Source organism: Equus asinus, chromosome 15 (assembly GCF_041296235.1).
Source record: "Equus asinus isolate D_3611 breed Donkey chromosome 15, EquAss-T2T_v2, whole genome shotgun sequence".
Classification (NCBI taxonomy): Eukaryota; Metazoa; Chordata; class Mammalia; order Perissodactyla; family Equidae; genus Equus; species Equus asinus.
The window spans coordinates 46,599,568-46,617,913 of record NC_091804.1 but is presented as its reverse complement, the minus strand read 5'-3'; the positions used below and the strand labels follow the sequence as shown (position 1 = coordinate 46,617,913).

General features: G+C 42.7%; 1 protein-coding gene across 3 annotated transcripts; it reads left to right on the top strand.

The window, feature by feature from the left end:
* Positions 1-8,711: 8,711 nt before the first annotated feature.
* Positions 8,712-18,336, top strand: PRELID3B (PRELI domain containing 3B). 3 transcript variants are annotated; one of them, XR_011494711.1, is made up of 7 exons: positions 8,767-9,021; positions 12,812-12,980; positions 14,162-14,251; positions 14,681-14,751; positions 14,867-14,969; positions 15,577-15,705; positions 16,298-18,336. XR_011494711.1 is itself a non-coding variant. In XM_014830655.3 (7 exons), exons 1-6 carry the CDS (start codon positions 8,990-8,992, stop codon positions 15,683-15,685), a joined length of 570 nt encoding a protein of 189 aa, XP_014686141.1. In that variant the 5' UTR covers positions 8,777-8,989; the 3' UTR covers positions 15,686-15,705; positions 16,298-18,336. The 3 variants fall into 3 exon arrangements, 2 of the variants coding, with proteins under 2 accessions (XP_014686140.1, XP_014686141.1); XM_014830655.3 differs by having other exon boundaries at positions 8,777-9,021; positions 15,581-15,705; XM_014830654.3 differs by lacking the exon at positions 15,577-15,705 and having other exon boundaries at positions 8,712-9,021.
* Positions 18,337-18,346: the final 10 nt, after the last annotated feature.

Below are 18,346 nucleotides of genomic sequence, written 5' to 3'. Positions count from 1 at the left end.
AAGAAAGGTCTGTGGAACCGAAGATTCAGCCTGCAAGGACTCACAAACATTTTCATCGTTGTTTACTGTAACACACACTCCATAAAAAGGGGTATTTTCTGTTGGAGCTGATGCTTCATTTTGCAGTCCTAGCCCTTAAGAAAATTTCTTACTTTCTTCTCTTCCCCGGTGGTTTCAGTCCATGCATTTGTCAAATATTTCCTTGATGAAAAATAGAAGTGGAAGGAGCAGGGTGGATTTGGGTACATTTTGGCATTAAGCAAACTTGCAGTGCACAAGTAAAGCAATATGCAGGGGCTGGCTGATTACTTTCTAATCAATCATTCAGGCACTTTTTCAAATAGGGCCATGCACTGATTTACTAAGGACGTATGGCTCAGCTCTTTTTTCCCCGGCCTTACGCCCAAGCAAACAGCTGTTCTTTCAAATGAAGGCAGTTTGGGCTGTGGGCACATCCCTCCCTCCAGGCTTGCTCTGAGCCGCCAGCTGAGGTGCTGCCCCTGCTTCTCACTGGCCTCAGAGACCAGTCTCCCTAGACTGACCCATACAGCTACTAGGGACACTGCTCAGACTTGGCACCTGGTGGTTCGTTCCCAGTAACCTTGTGTCCTTTCTGGCTTTGAGACCTTCCTGTTGTGCCTTGCAAGTCCCAAATCCTGGTAATTGTCCAGCTTCCTAAACCTGTCCACACTGTTGCTGACTCCTATCAATACGTAAGGCATGGTGTCACCTAAGCTAGGGCTTGCCTTGCTTTCACTTTGTTCCTTTATTCACTCAACAAGTGCTTATTGAGCAGCTACTATGGGCCTGGCACTGTGCTGGTCCTGGGAAGGCACTGGAGGAACAGCTGTGAACAAGGCAGACCATCTTTCTGGACTGTTCCCTCTGTCCAAGCACTCTCATCAGAACTAAGAAGACCAAAACCCTGGATTCTTGCAGGGCTACGGACACCTCTGATCCTGAGTGCTGGGCTTTGGTTTGCTTTGTAGTCTAGAATGGTATGAGTTTACATTATACTTCATGGCAAATTTCCGACCTCATGTTGGAGCATCCAGATGTGACAGACGTTCCATTTTCTCAGTTGAGAATCATGCAAAAAGACAGAAAGGATACACTCCTTTTTTGTTTTGTTGAATTTTGTTTGGGAGGAAGCACAAGAATACACAATGGGAATGGAAGCCAACATCTCTGTGTTTTCCCTTCCTAAAGGTTTTCGAACATGATGTTTAGGTACATAAAGGCTGTGCCTAGATTTTGCTAGTGAGACCGGCCACCAAATGTTCTGGTTTCCATCTTGGATGCCAATAACCCGATTTAGTCTTTCTTTCTTGAACTGAGTGGATCAACCAGTTTGGGCATCTTGGCAACATGAAAAGCAACAAACTCCCAGGTGAGTAGAGGAGGGGCCACCTGCCAAGCCTGCAGATATCTGCTGTCTGGTATTGTTGACTCCCAGGATCTTGGGAAAGAACCACCGAAGATTCCTCTTGGAGCCTTATCAAGAACCTCTACCTACATACTGTTAAGCTCCTCAGTTACTCTACAGTATCACGCCATCCTTCTGTACTGGGGGCTGAGTTTTGACGATGAAATAACGTGTTTTTTAAAAGTGCCAGGTCAGTTCTGACAAGATAATTCCTGGCAAACCTCTGACTTTCCTTCCACCCTTCCATCCTTTTGTGCTTGTTTTTAATACAACTTCTTAAACGTACATAAAACGTCACACTTCTACAGAAGGGACCTCTTAGGAAGGACCATAGTAAGGCAAAAAGCTGACTCTACCCCAAATTCTGCGCATAGAATCCAGGATGTATTTATTGTACTTTCACTTATTTTCAAAACATTGTAACACACTCACCTTCTTACAGATGGAATAAGGGTAACCCGGCAGGTCACACTCTGTGATGTCAAACATCCATGCTCTGCAGTGGCTGGGCATGCCACCTACAACTTGGGAAACAAGGGAAGTACACTACACAAGTGTTGTGTTGTAATGTCACACCCCCACCCCCGGTCCCCACACCATAATCTAGCAATGAGAGGATAAGGCTGGGAAGTGGAAGGCCCCTGTGACAGGAAAGGCACTGCCTTCTCTTTGCTTCCATTTTCTAGCTGTAAAGCAGGAATAATAGTCCCCAACTCCTTTCTTTACAAGGTGTCACACTGGCAAATGAGAGGATATATGTGATGCACTCTGAGGTGCTTTGGAGAAAGACAAGATATTTATTAATCCTAGAAAACTCCCAGGCACTCATTATTGAATGGGTCGGACCCCAGGGGATTGACAGAGGTGCCAGTTTGATCCTTTGAAACTGCAGTTAGCTGAACTGCTTTCAGGAAGTGGATTGTGGCTGTAATTGTTCTCTCCCTCAGTGTTCCCACTGTTGGCCGCTGAGATGTTATATCCGAAAGGTCATCAAGATAAAGTTGAACAAGAATAGGCTGCACAAAAAGGAGCTATCTGAATCCATCCCAGGCCAATATGCAGCTGCATTTGTAATTCCCTGTTTCCAAGGTTCCCTGTGGATGGGGGCACTTGGAAGGGGAGTCCCCTACAAGGCCTAGTCTGTTTCTAGCTTGGTCCATTTGCCTCTAGTAAAGATAGAGAACTAATTTGCCTCCAGCAAAATGGAGGAGACTGCCCAGGCTCTGTCCCCTTTTGTAAACCTAATTATGCCTCTCACAGAGAGGGTGACACCCCCTCTCCCCTGATGACACTGGGAGGTGAGCAGTTGATGTGCTATGTTGGCTGTGGTCACCAAATAGCAGGTCACTGTCTGGGTGACTTCAAATGAGAAACGTCCTTTACATGGGAAAAGAAAAAAGGAAAACGCGGCTGATGTCTATGTTCATACAAATGCTACTCTGAGCCTTCTTTGGTCTTCAGACACTTGGCGGCTGGCCAGTGGACCTCCTTTCACCTTTCCATCTCCTGACGTGGTAATAGGGACCAAACGAAACACATCAAACGAACGTGAAAGAAAGGATTGCAAGAAGTGTTCATCTTAGGGCACGCATGCAATGATGACATTTTTATTATCCTGTTAAGAATTTCTGGCCAGGTTTTATTGCCTAATTTTGTGTGTGAGAGTGTATGTGAGGGAGTCTTTTCATGGTAAAAGCTTTTAGCATAGAGAGTGAAGCTCATTCTGATATGGACAGCCTGTTTATGGGAACACTGCTAATAAGACAAATTGATTTAGCTTTAAGAAATTACCCTAATTTCTCAGGATGAGGAATTACTGGAATAGTCAAAGTCTTCCCAGGAGAAGAGATTCATTTCTTATGATAGGAATTTAGGGATAACTTGGTTAGATACTTAGGTAAACAGAAAGCAGGGGGAAAATCATATAAATAGGAAGTTCTGGACAATTACCCAAAATCTTCAGTCACTAATGGGAATGAAATTGAATTTGACTCAAGATACTTGTTAAATTAGAAGTAATGTGAGATTCCCAAAATGGGGAGGTCCCTTTTGCAGAGACAAGCGGGTGTGCTCCAGGGCCCCTGGTCCTGGCGGGCCTTTGCGCTCCTCCTGCTTTCGGGTCTCTCCTTCTAGCACCAGTGAAATTGCCCAGGTAGGAGAGGTCAAGGGATGTTGAAGTCTCAGGCTTGAGTTGTGCAGATCACTTCTCTCTGGCTCATTCTGTGGCCACACAGACTCCGGTTCTCCATTTTGTGAGGGCTGCTTGGGTCACAAAGTGGAAAGGTGAGAGTGTGTGCAAGGATTCTGCTAGTAGGGCTTCCTCAAGATGCCTCAAACTTCCCCCCTGCCCTCCGTCACCTCCCCTCTTGCTGTTTCTCACCGTGAGTACTTATTGCATAGTTCTCCTAACTGACCTTCCCATGTAGTCCCAGCTCTCGGGGTTTAAGAAAACTCTCATTTTTAGTGTAAAATTGGTGCCCAGTAAGCCTGCCAAATCCACTTAAAACCAAGACCAAAATTTCATAGTAAATAATGAAAAACAGAAAGTGTGCCTGAGAGTTTACCCTGAAAAATGAATTATACAATAATGATAGTAAGTTTATATATACACACGCACATATACATGTATGCAGATATGAAGCGATACATACGCATATATTATGATATTTATTTATACATATTATGAGATACATACACACACAAACACAACTTAGGTTAAAATTGCAACTCTATGCAAATTCTTATTACATAGAACGAATCAAGTGCCAGTTTTTACCATAATTTTCACCACCAAACTGGAAAAAGCACAACACAATATGTTTGAATTTCACAGCCCAATCACAGTGATGGAGATCTTTGCAGAAATATTCAGGGACTCCTCAACCTGATGAAATCCTGCATCTTTTCCAAGAGTTTCTGTTTCACTTTCCAACCATTTAGGGTCCATTTTTAGCCATGGACAACCATGAGAGGCTAGCCAGCAAATACTTGGGCTCCGCAGATGAGGGTCTCAACTAGTGCTTTCAGCAGGCATCAAGTTCACAAGTATTTTGTTCAGTCGTGAATATTTGCATGTTTTGATGATTCTTGCTTCCATAAGTAGCCACATTACAGCAAGGGCTCAAAAAATGAAGAGTTAGATAAGAAGCACCCCCCATCCCTCTAACACAGAGGTTGTTGCTATCAGATGAATGTTTGTGTCCCACCCCTCCCCCCAAAGCCATAAGTTGAAATCCAAATGCCCAATGTGGTGGTATTAGGAGATGGGACCTTTGGGAGGTCCCCAAATGAAGGAGATTAAAGCTCCTATAAAAAAGGCCTGAGAGAGCTCCCCAGCCTCTTCCACAAAATGACACAATGAAAAGTTGGCAACCCAGATGAGGACCCTCATTCCACCACACTGGCATCCCAATCTTGGACTTCCAGCCTCCAGAACTGTGAGAAATAAACTTCTGTTGTTTATAAGCCACTCGGCCTGTGGTATTTTGTTATAGCAGCCTGAACGGACTAAGACAGAAGTCATCATTTTGTACTTTAAACTTCTGTCAAGACCTCCTCCCTCATACTTTGAACCACCAGTAGACGACCTCACATGGAATGAAGGCAGTTAACATCTGAGAAGAGAAAATTGACAAGGAATGGTTCCCAAAGAAAAAGCATGTTGGAAGGCAATGATTTGAAGCTAAGGATTGGGAGAGACCCATGGGAAAATTAATCAAGTCCTTGAATAGTGTACTCCAGTTGTGGGGACACACACACACACGTAAACTATGATTATAAGGTCTATATAAATGCCGACAGCAGCACAGAAGCACAAACAAAGCATCGTGCTGAGCTAGGGGAGAGGCGTATCAGTGAGGCACTCAAGGGGACTGAAGTATTTGCACAGTCTCAAGATGTGAGTAGGACTCTTCAGGTCAAATAAGGGGAAGATGCATTCTGGGCAGAGAACGCCATGTACAAAGTTCAAGGGTGTGGAAACATGTAGCCAGTTGAGGGGCAGCGAGTAATGGATGGAGCTGTAGGGTTCAGCTGAGTTGCATAATGGGAGGACAAAAGATAAAGGCCAGACAGGTAGACTAGGCCAGATCATGAGAAGTTGTTAGCTAAGCCCAGGGTTTCAAAATGGCGACACTAGCGAGGAAATTGCCCCTGGTTGAGAACCACTGATAGTATAAGCTCCATGAGGACAGGGATGGCCAGGAACAGATGATTTGTGGCTATCTATTGAATGAATAAATGAAGAGAGCAAAGGCAAAAAGATCAGAAAGGAGAAAAAAATATGTTCTCTGAGTCCAGGAGAAATACAGAGAGGATTAATGAGAATACAAGAAATGTTAAAGAGGAAGGAAGGAAAGTTGAAGTTCACAGTGAATTCAGAGATAAAGGTTATTGCTGAGAGGTTCCGAGGAAAAGATGAGATTGGAGTTTGAACAGAAAGGAAAAGAGTCAAAAGAGTGGCTACGAAGCTTGGAAATCAATCTCAAAGTGAGACAAGCCCACTACTAGAGAATATGAAGGGGGGAGGGCCACAGGCTGACTGTTTTATATTAATAGTTATATATTTAGTGTATAGCAGGAAACAAATACCAAATTTCTATTGACAGTAGTTATATAAAGTTTCATTTAAAGTGTATTTGTAAAGAAGCTGATACAAAAAATTAAATAATGATGGAACGGGTTAGATAGGGCAAAGTGTAAATACAGCGTGTGAATGACTGAGTTTGGAAACAAAAGGAGCAGGGGCCCAACTGAGGCTGCAGCCTGTGACTTCATCCGCCTCTCCTGCGAGGCCTGTCTCGGCCCCGCCAGCGTGGGCCGCTACACTGCCTCTTCCCATATCAACCCCTGATCTCAGCCTTTCAGCCAAATCCTCCTCTGCTCCTCCCATGATGCTCCTCCCACGATGGCTTCCAGGAAGCCCGCCCAAGAGGCTGCAGTTCACAGTCATGGGTCTCTCTGCTCTAAACACCTAAGCCTCGCTTTAAATATCTTCCAGTTATTTCTTGACTTGTGTTTTGGCTCCTCAGCCAGAAGCGAAGTTCCTTGCTGGTAGGAATCACATCTGCATTCCTCCCTCCCCCAGGCACAGGGAAGGCACGGATCTGGGGACTATGTGTCATCATTGTGGCAAGTGCCCCAAGAGCCAGTCACCTACTTAATTTCAAGTCAAATTAATGACCTGCTAATGACTTCCCTGTTTCTGTGAGAGGCACAGTCAACGATACAATGCTTAGGTATCCGAAAATCACTAATTTGTTTCCTCTGTGTGTTTCTAAGTGAGTCTCGAAGAGGTAGTATATATAGTTCAAATTCAAGTACAAGGGGTATTATTTCCACCTTGGAGAAACACACAGAAAAGAGACTTGGGTCCTACAGCTCCATCCTTCCATGCCCCCATTCCCCTCACTCCAGATGTAGTAAGTAAAATCAACAGACTGATGTAGTAGGGTAGGGGATAGATGTCATTTAATTTTCACGACTTTAGAAAACAGGAATCTTGAACTAGGGGGCAGAACAACATTCTCTAAAATAAACAGAATAGGAATCCTGGATGGGGAGCAGCTTACGGAGCTCCAGGAATAGCAGGGACAGGCTGTTCTGTGCTGGTGGTTCCTGCACCAGTGTTTTTAACATTCAGCAACATTGACTTCGCATCTTAATCAAGGCTGAGGCACTCTCAGCAGCCCTTAAAGCATCACTTCCCCAAGAATTCACTCTAAGTACAGTAGGTTTGGTTTTTTTAAAAAAAAAATAAAGTCCTAGGTACCACAAATTGCACTTAGCAACTATCAGACCATATTATGTCCTTCCTGTCTAATGTAATTTTTCTGTTTTTCTATATAAAGGGCTTTGGCTATTTTAAAAAATTATCCTCCCTCCTAAATTAACCTGACTTTTATTTGTTTTTAATAATATAATGAGCTAAGAACAAGAATTAGGCAGTGGGGCTGGCCCGTGGCCGAGTGGTTAAGTTTGCGTGCTCTGCTTCCACGGCCCAGAGTTTCCCCGGTTAGGATCCTGGGCGCGGACATGACGCCGCTCATCAGGCCACATTGAGGCGGCGTCCCACATGCCACAACTAGAAGGGCCCACAACTAATGATATACAACTATGTACTGGGGGGATTTAGGGAGATAAAGCAGGGGAAAAAAAGATTGGCAAGAGTTGTTTGCTCAGGTGCCAATCTTTAAAAAAAAAAAAAAAGAATGAGGCGATGCTTCTAACTAGCTTCTAAGTAGCCAGATGTAAAGATCTTCCTCCGTGGCCATCATTTAAAAAAGCAAATTGTTCTGCAGGCGAGGGAAGACTTATGCTGAAAGCTAGGCCGGGCAATCTGTCCACTGGGCAAAGCTCAGCTGTGGATAAAACCACATGCTATTCCCTCTTGCCTCCTTACTTCTTAGTCATTCAATCATTTATGCAACAAATAATTATTATGTAGGTATGAGGCGAATCATTGAACGAGTCTGGCAAGGGCCTCACCCTCAGAGGCTAACAGTCTAGTGGAAGCTAAACAGATAAACTAGATGATTTCAGTAATTCATTCACTCCCCAAATAAGTATTATTTCATTTTTCAATAAATACTCACTGAGCCTTTACTATAGGCGAGGTACTGAGAATTAGTATTGAGTAAGACAGGCAAGATCCATGCCTTCAAGGGCTTACATTTAACTGGAAGTCAAACAAACAAACAAGATGATCTCAGAGAGGGATAAGTGCTAAGAAAAATGCAACAGGATGTGTGCTGGAGGAAAGAGGGGCTGTAGGATGTGCTGAGGAATGGTGAAGGAAAGCCTCTCTGGAGAGTGACATCTGAGCCAAGACCGATCCTATAAACCCAGGGCCATGAAGCTTTTCCATCTCTTCCATGTAGCACCCATGCTTCTTAACCACATCCTTCATTTGGGCATTTATCACACTGTCTGGTGTTAGGTTCTCCATGTCTGTCTGTCTTCTCCCCATTTAGGGTCATAATCTCTGGGAGTTGGGGGTGGCTGCATGATTTTGGAGCCTCCATAGTCTGGGCTGACACGGGATGTAGGAAGAATTTTCTAATTCGGTGCCATGAACACGTGCTCAAGTGTCCCGGACACAGGGACAGCCCGTGTAAGTGGCTGACTGGATCCGTCCGCAGGAAAGAGGGGGCGAGGCGCGCCAGAACCTTCCGCCCAGGAACCGGTTGGGCCTGGCCCAACTCTACCCAGAGGTCAGCGTTCCCGGCGACGCCCGCGAGGGGGCGGGCCGCCGGGCAGTGTGCCGCGCCTGCGCAGCACAGCGCCCGCGCCGGCGGCCCTGAGCGCTGTCCCCGGAACTGCGCCGGCGCAGTGCGCCGGGCGCTAAGGGGCGGGGTTTCGTTGCGCCGCGCGCAAGGCTGGGGCAAAACCCGGCCCGGGATAGGGCGTGGGGCAGCGCGTCGGGACGTCCCTCGCGTCGGGCCCGACGGCGCTTGCGCGCTGCGCGGCCGGTGGGGCTGCTGGGGGGCGGGGCGGGGGCAAGTGTGGCCTCTTTGCCTCATTGTCCCCTAGCGCCACCCGGACATCGCGCAGGTCGCCGGCACCATGAAGATCTGGACTTCGGAGCACGTCTTTGAGTAAGTTTGGGGCGTTGGGCAGGTCGGCGGGGGCACGGGGCCACCGCGGGGTGGGAGGGCGGGGTGGGGATGGAGTCGTGGCGAGGCCTGGGCGCCCCTCAGGAAGCTTCCAGGCCCCGGGCCTAGTGGGGACGGCGGGCCTGAGTCCCACGGGGCCCCGAAGGCTCCCGGGCCGCCCTGCGCCCCAGGAAGGGGCCCCAGGACAGAGTGCCCGGCCCCTAGAGCCAGCCGCCGCCCCGCGGGGAGGGGGCCCGAGACGGGAGCCTGCGGCCTGCCCTCCGGCGAGCCCCCGGGTGGTGGGGCGTCGCGGGCACGAGGTCCTTGACAGCTCTCGGGGTGGGAGGCCCCTCGCTGCCACATGCAGCCTGGCGAACCCCAGTGGGAACTGGAACCCGAGAAGAAGGCGCAGACTTTGTCGAGAGTCGCCCCCCCCCCCCCAGCCCGCGTTTGGGTGGAGTTTCTTACCGCCAACGTGAATTTCTGGTGAGCTCAGGCGACCAGGAGGCGAGACCGTCCTACAGCTCGTTGACTTGAGGATCGGAGCCTTGGAATGGAGTCCAAGGTCCGGGTCTGGCTCCAACAAGCCGCGTGACCTTGGGTTACGCTTTTCCCTCTGAGACGTGCAAGATGATGGTATCGGCAGGGCCTGCCACGGCAAGATGTCTTTGAGGCCACTTTTCAGTAACATCTCTTGTTAGCGAGAAATTTTTAGTAACGAAAATAGGCCTTCAACCAGTTGGATGTTGGGAATTCACTTCCCTTCTGGTTCGGGGATTCCATATAAAAAAGAACCACACATAGAAGCAGCTGTATCTTTTTTGCCTAAAGAGTTAATCAGTTACCCCAGACTTTATTGACTAATCTGTCTTCTTCTGACTGGTTTGACGTGTCACCTTTGTCCTACACATGATGGTGATTTATATTTGAATCTGTTTGTGAACCATCTGGTTATTCCATTTAGCTTGCTATTGTTGCCACACTGTTTTAATTTTTATAGCTTTGTAGTGTGTTTTAGTTTAACCATTTGATTTTTTTAAACTGTTTCCAAGGGCAGTTTCAAAAGTTGTAAGCTTTTTACGTACTCAATATGTCTGCTGGATCCTGGAAAGTATAGAATACGGGAATCAGAAGGAAGATTTCTTTTCTCGCTAATGTTTACAATCTTTCTGGGGAAAAAGACCCTAAATTTGTAGCCTTTCTCATGTTCTTTAACTTGGTCACACTCTTCGCTACTCCATTTCAGCCCTTGGGATCCTGGATGGTTTGTTCCTCGCAATCCTTTTCTGGGTTTAAATACTTCATCGTTGTTGGCACTGTGTCTCCTTAGAACTTTCTTCTCCCTGGCTTGTCCCCTGCCTCCCTCTCCACTCTTTCTGCCCCTTTCTTCAAGATTTCCTTCTCTCCTTACCCTTCAGAGTAAATATTCCATGAGATTCTTTTGTTGGCCTTCTTGTCTTGCATTTCATGTGTGATTCTTAATCTTTCTTTTTTCTCTTCATCACAGACCTGTCAGATTTGATGAAAACTCTGGGACCCTCCTCCCAGAAGGCAGATATATTCAAATAAATGCTGTACGTGTTCTGGGAGAAGAAGCCCTGATCCTGAGTCTCCTCAGATAATCTGGGCTTTTTGATCGAGGTCCCAGCTGATACGTAGACATTGGTGGCACCCAAATCTGTACCTTGAGCTCCAGTCTCTCTTGAACTTCAGGTTCTTATTTTCAGGTCTTACCAGACACCTCTACTCACGTGTCCCACAGGCTTCTGACACTCAGCATGCCTGAAATTTAAGTCATTGTTTATCCTCATAAATCTTAGTGTTTCCCATCTGAAGGAGGTTACTGTCTAACAACGTCGAAGTCATCATTCTGTGCCTTACCCATCTTTGGTTTTCCAGTACTTCCTTCTGAGGCCTGGCATAAAGCTGGCATCCAGTTGAAGTCATTCATTGATTCCTTCAACAAGTATGAATGCCCACTGTGTGCTAGGCACTCTTCTTTGCATTGGTTACATTTTGGTAAATAAGACATTGGTGCTGCCTCCGTGGAGTTAACAGAGCCCCCACACCTTGTTTTATAGAAGAAATTGGACAGGTCAGTAAGCCACCAGCTTCTCCTGACTGCCCTTTTGGTGCCATCTTTGAGTGTCTTCCAGTCTCAGGTCTTTTCCCACAATTACATTGATGCCGGAAGACTGTTAATTGTAGTACGCATCCTTCGTAACATTTGAGCTAGTTATCTTTCATAATGTCGTAGTGCAAGCTAAGTCAACATCGATGTTTTCAAGATGGCTCAGAGAGAATTGCAAATAATGTATAACCATCCGGAAGCCATGCAATTATTAATTTTTTAGTGGGGATGGGGGAAGAGATAAGTGTGAGGAAACCAGCTAACCATGGTATATGACTAGAAGGAGACAGGGAAAGGGTTCATCGATTTTCATTTTAGATAGTTGCCTTGGTAACAATCAGAGTGCTCGCCCTATATCACTTCTATTTGTGGAGACTGTTTATATTTATGAAGTAGCTCCGCTCATATACCTGCATTGATTGCTGAATAAGGCCTGAGATTAAAAACAGAATGAGGTTCACTTATATAATATTATAGCAAAAATGAAAACATTAAAAATAATGTCACTGGTTGTCCTGGGTTCTGGGAAATGAATGGTGTTGAGATTTTCCGTCTGTCAACAAGAAGTAGTTATATCGGGCTTAGTTCTCTGAAAAGTTGAAATAGATAATGCCTGCCTGTTTTGCTTTTAGAAAAATAAAAAATAGTACTTTTATCAGTAAATGTAGTTTGAAACGTCATTTCCAGATCTTTTTCCTTTCAATGAGGATGGGCGCACAGGTGGATAGTGGAGAATCAGATTGCAGGTGGACTAAGTCACCTTTAATACTTTTTATAGTTAATAAGGGGCTCTTTTGAAAAGAGTATTTTTGTATGAGCATCTTATTCACATAAGTTGTGAAGGGAACAAATGTAGATCACGTTTTGAATCTCCCAAGCACATGTGCTTTTTCAAGAAGATGAAGGTGCTGCGACTTCCATCATATTGTTAACCATTTCAATCCTAGATGATAAGCAAATGTTTATTATAGTAAGAGAGAATATTAGAACATAAGATTTTAGGAGTGCCTTAAAAACATCGTATTGTGTGACCTTTTCAAAATAGAATCACTCCTTTGAGGAAAGCAATGGATTAAGATTGACTCGAGCAGCCAGTGTTATTACTTTAATATAGAGAAAAATACATTTTTAATATTACAGTATTTAAATCAATAATGCGTTGGATCTTTTTGTAATCCCTATAAGAATTCACAGTGCCTATAAGTTCTTTTGCCCTTGTTACTTTTTTGTAGCTTCTTGGAAATAGAGTCAGACAAAAGAATAAATGGTATAATGACAATTTTTGCTGCTTGTTTCTGTAGAACATAATTTTTAAATACATTTTATGAATCAGTGGTTCTTAGAATATTTACGTGTGAAAGTGAACACGAGTAAGTAGGAAAGATTGCTTAAGAAACTGTACTGTAACGCTCTATAGGCTATTTTAATCTTCATAGATATCAATTGTACCATATACCCTGTGTGCTGAGAAAATACTGAAATCTGTACATGTTCAAAATGTAGATTGTGCCCCCAAAGTCATCTTTCAGTCATTGTTTCAGAAAATCACATTCCCTAGGTAAATTAACTAAGCTTCAATTGTAAAGAATAATTTGATGGGTTATAAATGGTTTAGTTTATATGCATATTTTTAAATGTTTGATTTTTGGTTCATGTTGGCAGCCACCCGTGGGAAACTGTTACAACAGCTGCAATGCAGAAATACCCAAATCCTATGAACCCGAGTGTGGTTGGAGTTGATGTATTGGACAGACATGTAGATCCCTCTGGAAAGCTGCACAGCCACAGACTTCTCAGCACAGAGTGGGGACTGCCTTCCATTGTGAAATCTGTAAGTGTGTCTTTATTCCTGTAGAAATGTGACTGCTGTAGAGAAGTTTTCTAAACCACATTATAATTTCAAATAGGTTGTGGGAGCCGATTCCGAATGTCATTTTTGCATCAGTTCAAATTGTATTATAATAAACTTGAGTTATGAGTGTATAATGAATTGGAAATATTATTACAGTCTTCATGAAGGCACCTGATAAAACCTTCTGAAGGAAGCCAGCTAATGCTCTAAAAGGAGTTACATTTTGCTTTTCCTACTTTTGCCAGCAACTAGAGACCAATAGTAAGATTTGGAAGTAATGGTCTGGTGGCACTTCTTAGCTGATGGTTGCTGTAGTTGATGGTGGGTCGTGCACATTAAGTGAGGAGCATTTTCTCTGACTTTGCTTTTGCCACATTTGTTCCAAGGTCTGGTTCTCCTCATACATTTAAAAACATAGTGCTCTTCAGTTACAAGGGAGCAGAGTTTAATAAGATGACCTAACTAGCAAGAAACTGGAATGCCAGGTCTTTGTGATGTGAGAGAACTCTGGTATGATAAGTGGACCCAGTTTTCTGTAGAGGCTCTCCTTCTAGAAGGTAGGTTCACTCAGAAGACTAAAGTACACATTTTTCAACAGAAACCTACTGATTGCTTCCTTTGTGCAAAACATTGCATTGGATAGTGGGGACACAGAAATGAGCAAGATCAGAGGATTGGCTTGGGGTCAGAGCAGAGGGAGTGACTCTGGATATGATGTATCCTCCATCATGAGATGGCTGTTTTTCTGTCTGGAAAATGAAGCCATGGCACCCTCTCCTTTGGACTGCTCTGGATACTCTTGAGCTCTCCTTTTTCTAGATACCATGTTTCCCCAAAGATTTTCATGTCCGTATTTCAGGCTCACTGCTCCATCACCCCTTGGCAGTGCAGCATCCTGCCTTACACTGCATACATGCTCACTGGGCTGGTTGCTGATTGCCTCTGGGAAGGTTTTTTTGTGTCTGGCAGTCTCATACATGATGTGTGAATTCATGCTACCCTCACATCAGCCTCCTTTCTGACCTTTGTCTGATTCCTCATGTTTTTTATGAAACAGATTTTTGGTTCAAGATCTTAACACATTTTTACCTTCAAATAAAATGCTGATATACTTGTTAAGAAACCCTTCTCTGATTACTAATTCTGAATGTTTTACCTAGCTTATTGGTGCAGCAAGAACCAAAACATATGTACAAGAACATTCTGTAGTTGATCCCGTAGAGAAAACAATGGAACTTAAATCTACCAATGTAAGTTTTGCCTCCCTTTTGTTTTAATTTTAAACTGTTTGGCTTAATTTCTTGTCTCTTTTATAGTTGATATACAGACGAGCATATGCTCTTCACTGTGGTCTAGGAAATCAGTGCTTACCTGCTGTATCATGTTTGTAGCTTAGCCTCACCACTCTGCGGAGCCTGCATATTGTTTCTAGGGGACAGGACTGAATAAAATGAATTTGGGATATGTGCATATTATTACTATTATAATACTTTTGTCAAATTTATTTTTTAATGAAAAGCAGTGAATAGTGAAATTTAAGTTCTATTTACACAGTAATAGAAAAGTGGTTTGTTGTTGTTTAGTATGTTTAGCTAGCAAGATTTTGGTTTGTGAATTTTAGAAGTGTTTTTAATCCTGGTTTCCAGTTTGATTTGACTTTTTTTATTATTATTCTATAGATTTCATTTACAAATATGGTTTCAGTAGATGAGAGACTTATATACAAACCACATCCTCAGGACCCGGAAAAGTGAGTAAAAATGCTTTAACAAACCTATTTTACAGGGTATTTTAATGTTTTTATCAAGTATTTCTCTAAAAACTGAAAAGTCATTCTGAAGCTGTCTGAATGTGTTTTGATCCAGAACGGTTTTGACTCAAGAAGCCATAATCACTGTGAAGGGAGTCAGTCTCAGCAGTTACCTCGAGGGACTGATGGCAAGTACGATATCTTCAAATGCTAATAAAGTAAGTAAGGCTTCTCCCCAATTGCTCTTATTCCTGGGTTTCATTTCTTGGAAGAGCTTAGTACAGAACGTGTGTTTGTCCTCACAAGCTGACTCTCAGCTACAAGGCAGTGAGAATCCATACGGGCAGGTACTTGCACAGGCTCTGGGGTCCAGCACACCTGGTTCACATCCAAGCTCTAACTCTTACCAGCCTTTCAGCCTTGGGCAATTAAATTAACCTTTCTATGCCTCAGTTTCCCATCTGAAGTGGAGATTAAAATTACCCGTTTTACAGGGTTGGGCATGAAGAGTAAACCAGATAACAAATGGAAAGCATGTGGCCCAGGGCCTAGCACAGGGAGTGCTCAATGATGTGTAACCATGTGTCATTATTTAAAGCACTAATTCTCAACCTTTTTTCATTACCTTTTTCCCCGCCCCCACCCCAGATCCATTTGAGACAGAGGGTATCTGTGCTTTATACAAAAAAGATTTTTTTCCACCCCACCCTGCATGATTTAAAACAGAGTTAGTTTAGAGAAAGAGATGCTTAATGCACTGTTTTGTAACACATGTTGAATCATTCAGCAGTGAAAAGATATTCATAGATGCCTTCTCTGTGCCAGGCAGAGTGCTAGGCTAGACTGGGGATACAGCGGGGAGCAAAACAAACGTGGTCCCTACCCTCGTGGAACTAAGAGGAAAGCGACAAGTAATCACACAACACGGCATTAGGAAAGGAAAAATACAGAAAGGTATGAGAGTGCTTCATGAGTGTTCAGTGAGTGACATTTCTGCCGAGTGCTGACTGAGGGGTGGGCTGTCGTGAGGGGTATGCTAGGAAGCATTGCAGGCAGAGGAGCTGCACGTGCAGGGCCCTGAGATGGCCTGAAGTGCTCCTCTTTCTTTTCCTCGGCAAACTACATAGAGCACCAGGAGAGAATGGTTGAAGAGGAAGTCAGTGACCAGATCTTTCAGGGCCTTCCTTGAATAGGATTTTGGTTTAAAATATGAACATAAAAAGGAAAAAGGGGTTTGACCTCACCCCCAAAAAAGGACTGCTCTAATCATGAAATAAGTAAAACATCACTGTGATTTAATTGTAGATTCTTTTGAGGACGTCTTTTGCATACAAAATAAAAATCAGTTTATAGATCAAGCCAGTTGCTCAAGGTGTTTGATATTTGGTAAATAACATTAAAGAAGAAAGAGCAAGGACAAAAACGATCCATCCTGGTGGGGTAAAGTTATACTTGAAACGTTCCTTGTTACTTCTTAATGTGCCATTTATTCTATATGTGCCTTTGCTCTCACTCAGTAACGATAAATGTATTGGGTTTTTTTAAGGGCCGAGAAGCAATGGAATGGGTAATACATAAGTTAAATGCTGAGATTGAAGAATTGACAGCTTCAGCAAGAGGGAGCATCAGGACACCGATGGCAGCAGCAGCATTTGTAGAGAAATGATGATCAAAGTTGATATACAACACCCAGTCCCCCAGGTCTCTACAAGCTGACAAGATATTTATTTGTTATTTAAAAAATACAACTATATTTTAGGTAGAATTTTTTTTTTAATAAGCTGGAAAAAGGCTCTGATTTTTGATCAAAACAAAGAGGTACAGGTTTTCTAAATAAAAGGGATCATCTGAAAGTAGTGTTGTTTGAAATGACCATCTAATTTTTAGGATTCCAGTATTTACGTGAAAATTTAACAGTTTTTGGAAATTGGTTTTGGCATATTAAATCTCCTTAAGGTAGAATTTTAAAGCTTTTCATGCAGTGGAACTCTACCTGGCTTTGGACCAACCCCAGAGCAGAGCCTCCTCTTAAATACACACAGTTGCCCTGCTGCGGTAAACTGCAGGAGCTTGCATGAGGGAACTCATTTTAAAAAAGGAGAAATTGCATAGTTTTAAACGACAGTGATTTGTATAAAATAACTTGCTCTGCTATAAACCACCATTAAAAACCAGTGTTTTAATTTGGTACTTAAGTGACACTTTTGGAGTGAAAATTATCACTAAAGTAATATATGATTACAACAAAAATATGATTTTATTGTATCCAAGAGTACTGTATTGATTTGCCAAAGTTTTATAACTTAGTAAAGGTATTACCTTCCTTGGATTTGTACTTTGACTTGGTACTTAGTATGCTGTACCGTGGGTTGGTTATGTTAACTGGAAAAATAAAGTCATTACCGGAATTTTGCAGTACTCCAAACTTAAACAGAAGAACAGCTGTTCACATCTTTTAGCATTTCACATTTGCCTAACTTATAAATTGCCATGTGTCAAAATCATGGTTCTGTAATTGCTAAAGCATGATATGTCAGGTTATTTGAATATAATTACTTTTTGAAATAATTGTGACCACAAAACAGCTTTTTTAAAACATGAAGAGCTGTACATCATTTGAAATTACTCAAATGACGTCTTGATCTGAAGCATAAATCCCAGGTACTTAGTGTTTTTAATGATGTGCCACTGTGGTGGGTGGGGGCGGTGGGGAGGAAAAAATAATAGGGAGAACAAAAGCATTGACCTAAACTAACCACTATGTGAATTACTTTGCAGCTTTTATTTATGGGAAATCCTTATTTTAGATTCTAAAAGGCAGCTGCAATCTCAAAAACAATCCAGTAAATGTATTTTGTCTCCTATTTTGTAGCAGGCAGATAGCACCCAGTAAATCATATCTTTGATACCTGCAGTTGTTGCACACAGAGTATTTTTCTTAAAAGGTGATGAGCTCTTGCCTTTATTTTACAATGCTTCATATGATAAACTTCTAATCAGGTTTCCTGTAAGAGAAACCAGGTAATATATGTACATAAACCACAGAAATAGTATCCAAACTATTTAAAAATTAGTGTTTTTCTACTTAAAATACTGTTTAGCTTAAGACTTCTTAGGGCATTTGTGAAAAATAAATCTAATAAGGTTTTGATTATTTTTTGTAACCAGACATGGTTCTTCGAACTGAAGTAACATTTCATCTAAACAAAACATTGCTAAATATTGAATTTGATAAAAACTTGCCTTGTATAATTTTTGTAAATTCTGAAAAAGGTGTAGTGCCCCAATGATAAAAAGATTTCTAAACAAATTTTTATCTTGATTTTTTACTCTGATCTAATGATAAAATTGTGTACATTTTCGTTTTCCAATATAGTTCTTTTAATTAAATAGCTGGTAGTTTGGGCTTTTACCTGTTAAAATACAAATACACAGAAAGCAGATGCATTTGAGAGGACTAAACTGGAATAGCCTTGGTAGATTAGACTCGAACTGTGGAGCATCTTAGCCTATTTAATATTAAAAATGGATCTTACATGAATTAAGAAAAACCTTTCTTGTTAATAAAAACTTCATTTTAACTACTATGTTTTTC